Source organism: Monodelphis domestica, chromosome 7 (assembly GCF_027887165.1).
Source record: "Monodelphis domestica isolate mMonDom1 chromosome 7, mMonDom1.pri, whole genome shotgun sequence".
Lineage (NCBI taxonomy): Eukaryota > Metazoa > Chordata > Mammalia > Didelphimorphia > Didelphidae > Monodelphis > Monodelphis domestica.
In genome coordinates, this window is record NC_077233.1 from 198605585 (window position 1) to 198608488 (window position 2904).

The 2904-nt window shown below is 42.5% G+C and overlaps 1 protein-coding gene across 1 annotated transcript; it reads left to right on the plus strand.

The window, feature by feature from the left end:
- The first annotated feature begins 1349 nt into the window (after positions 1–1349).
- LOC130455598 (histone H1-like) lies at positions 1350–2382 on the plus strand. The gene has a single exon (XM_056806298.1). The coding sequence runs from the start codon at positions 1411–1413 to the stop codon at positions 2380–2382; it is 972 nt and encodes a 323-aa protein (XP_056662276.1). The 5' UTR covers positions 1350–1410.
- The last annotated feature ends 522 nt before the right edge of the window (positions 2383–2904 follow it).

Genomic DNA, 2904 nt, shown 5'->3' on the forward strand with positions numbered 1-2904 from the left:
GCTGCATATTTCAAATGGTAATCTAAGTGCCAGAGATTTGAGGGATGTCATTTAGGAAATGGATATCAGGAAAGGTAGCTATGGAGGGAAAGTGAGGCGTAACAGATAGCCTGAGTGACATATTGCATACCAAAGGTTTAAAAAAAAAAGACCAAATAGAAAGCCTTCATTATATTGGATATATGCACTATAAATGATAAACAGGAGATATGCAAAGATCTGAATGAGAAGGTATGGATGGGCCATTATTCGCAATGAGAGGTCATCATTAATGCACTGGTGAGATCATAAAATCTATTTGACTACTAAAGGTCTCATGTAGCTGCTACATCAGCCTTGCAAATTTTTAAACATCTCTAGACTCTGAAAAATCTGTTCAATACTCAACAAATGTTACAGTCCTCTCTTGCTTTCAGCAAAACAAAGTGATACCCTTTCTTCCTCTCACCATTCCCCAAGTGCCTCCATTAAGGGCACAAGCTAGAGATTCGTCTCTTAGATTAAGACAATAAAACATATCCATAACTGGAAAAAGAATTGAATGATTTGTCTCTTTGGCTCTGGGATGGAGAGGAAGGTAGTTCAGTGTTAAGGTTTCCATTATATCAGCCTTGTAAAGTTTAAAACTCATAAAAACATCTAACAGTCACAAAATGAACTGAGTTAATCAAGGTTTCAATGCTAGTTAGTTATATTACAGTTAGATCTCATGAACCCCGGTTCAATATTATTTTTATTATTTCATATATTTTTTCACATACTTTTTTGGAACATTCATTGCCACTGAGGGAAAATCTAGAAAGTTTAGATTTCTTTTTCCTAGCTCTAGACAAGAATCTCAACTTCCTAGTGGGTAAGTCATGACCTAGAGAGCTTTGATTTTTTTTTCATCATAGCATCCCCATTTTCCTTCAAGACATACCTCAGGAATTACCTCTTACTCAAGATGTATTTCCTATTCCCTATTCTTGCTTTCCCCAAACTCTATTTTTGTATTCTCTCTTGCTTTTGAAATTAGTTTATGTTACTTTGTCAGTATTTTGCATTTATTTGTGTACATGTATCCCTTCCTGTAGAATAGAAGCACTTTGAAGATGGGAACTGTTAACTTTTAGTCTTTGTGCTCCTGTTAAAAATAGCCCCTCTGGGGTCAGCTGGGTAGCTCAGTGGATTGAGAGCCAGGCCTAGAGATGGGAGGTCCTAGGTTCAAATCTGACCTCAGACACTTCCCAGCTGTGTGACCCTAGGCAAATCACTTAACCCCCATTGCCTAGCCCTTACCACTCTTCTGCCTTGGAACCAATACACTGTATTGATTCAAAGAGGGTTTAAAAAAAATAGTACCCTCTTTCTCTCTCTCTTTCTCTTCCAGTTTGTGGAGTACCTGTTAGCACAGGCTTTGGTGTAAAGATGGCTAAGTCTAAGAACCACACCACCCACAACCAATCACGAAAATGGCACAGAAATGGCATCAAGAAACCTAGGTCACAGAGATATGAGTCTCTGAAAGGGGTTGACCCCAAGTTTCTGAGAAACATGCGCTTTGCCAAGAAACACAACAAGAAGGGACTGAAGAAGATGCAGGCCAACAACGCCAAAGCCATCAAGGCTCTGAACACCAAGGCCTCCAAGGCCAAGCTCCTCAGGCCCAAGATCTCCAAGGCCAATGCCCGGCGTGCTGGACATAAGATGGCCACCAAGCGTCCAGGCTCAAGGGTTGGCATCAAACGTCCAGGCTCCAAGATCACGAAGCCTGACTCCAAGGTTGCCAGAACCACTGACCCCAAGAATGCCAAGCCCACCGACCCCAAGGCTGCCAAGTCTGCTGATCCCAAGGCTGCCAAGTCCCCTGCCCCCAAGGTCACCAAGTCTGACCCCAAGGCTGCCAAGCCCACTGATCCCAAGGCTGCCAAGTCCCCTGCCCCCAAGGTCACCAAGTCTGACCCCAAGGCTGCCAAGCCCACTGATCCCAAGGCTGCCAAGTCCCCTGCCCCCAAGGTCACCAAGTCTGACCCCAAGGCTGCCAAGCCCACTGATCCCAAGGCTGCCAAGTCCCCTGCCCCCAAGGTCACCAAGTCTGACCCCAAGGCTGCCAAGCCCACTGATCCCAAGGCTGCCAAGTCCGCTGCCCCCAAGGTCACCAAGTCTGACCCCAAGGCTGCCAAGCCCGCTGATCCCAAGGCTGCCAAGTCCGCTGCCCCCAAGGTCACCAAGTCTGACCCCAAGGCTGCCAAATCTGGCTCCAAGGCCGCCAAATCTGATTCTAAGGTTACAAAGCCCACTGATGCCAAGGCTGCTAAGCCTGCCGAGTCCACTGACTCTAAGGGCACCAAACCAAAAGATGCTGGGGCTAAAGCTTCTAGTCCCAAGCCTTCAAAATAGATGCTTTAGAACAGAAGGACTTGTTTAAACCCTAAATCACCACTTTTTCTCAGTCAGGGTATGATTATTCACTATTTTGTACAAAATAAAGGAAATGGTGAGTCATTAAAAAAAAATAGTACCTCACTCCTCTAGTCTTGAACAATCAAAGTTTCTCAATCTATTTCATTAGGTGGTGAAAAAAATTACTTTAAGCTTCTTACTCACTGACATGAAAGAATTCAAACTATATATTCCCTGGAGAAAAGCACCTTATAAACCTGAAAAAAATAATATAAGCAGGAGCTATCCTTCTTTTGGAGTTGATTTATATATATGTACATTTATATGCATTTATGCTTTATATGGGTATTAATGTTATCTATTTGTTACAAACTAGCATGTAGATGAACATATATGACATGACATACATGACATTAATCATCATAAATGATTAATATCCAAATATGCAATACACAGTCATATGGAATATATTTGCAATGAGTGAAATGATATAAGTAATATGTGATACACATAAAAAAT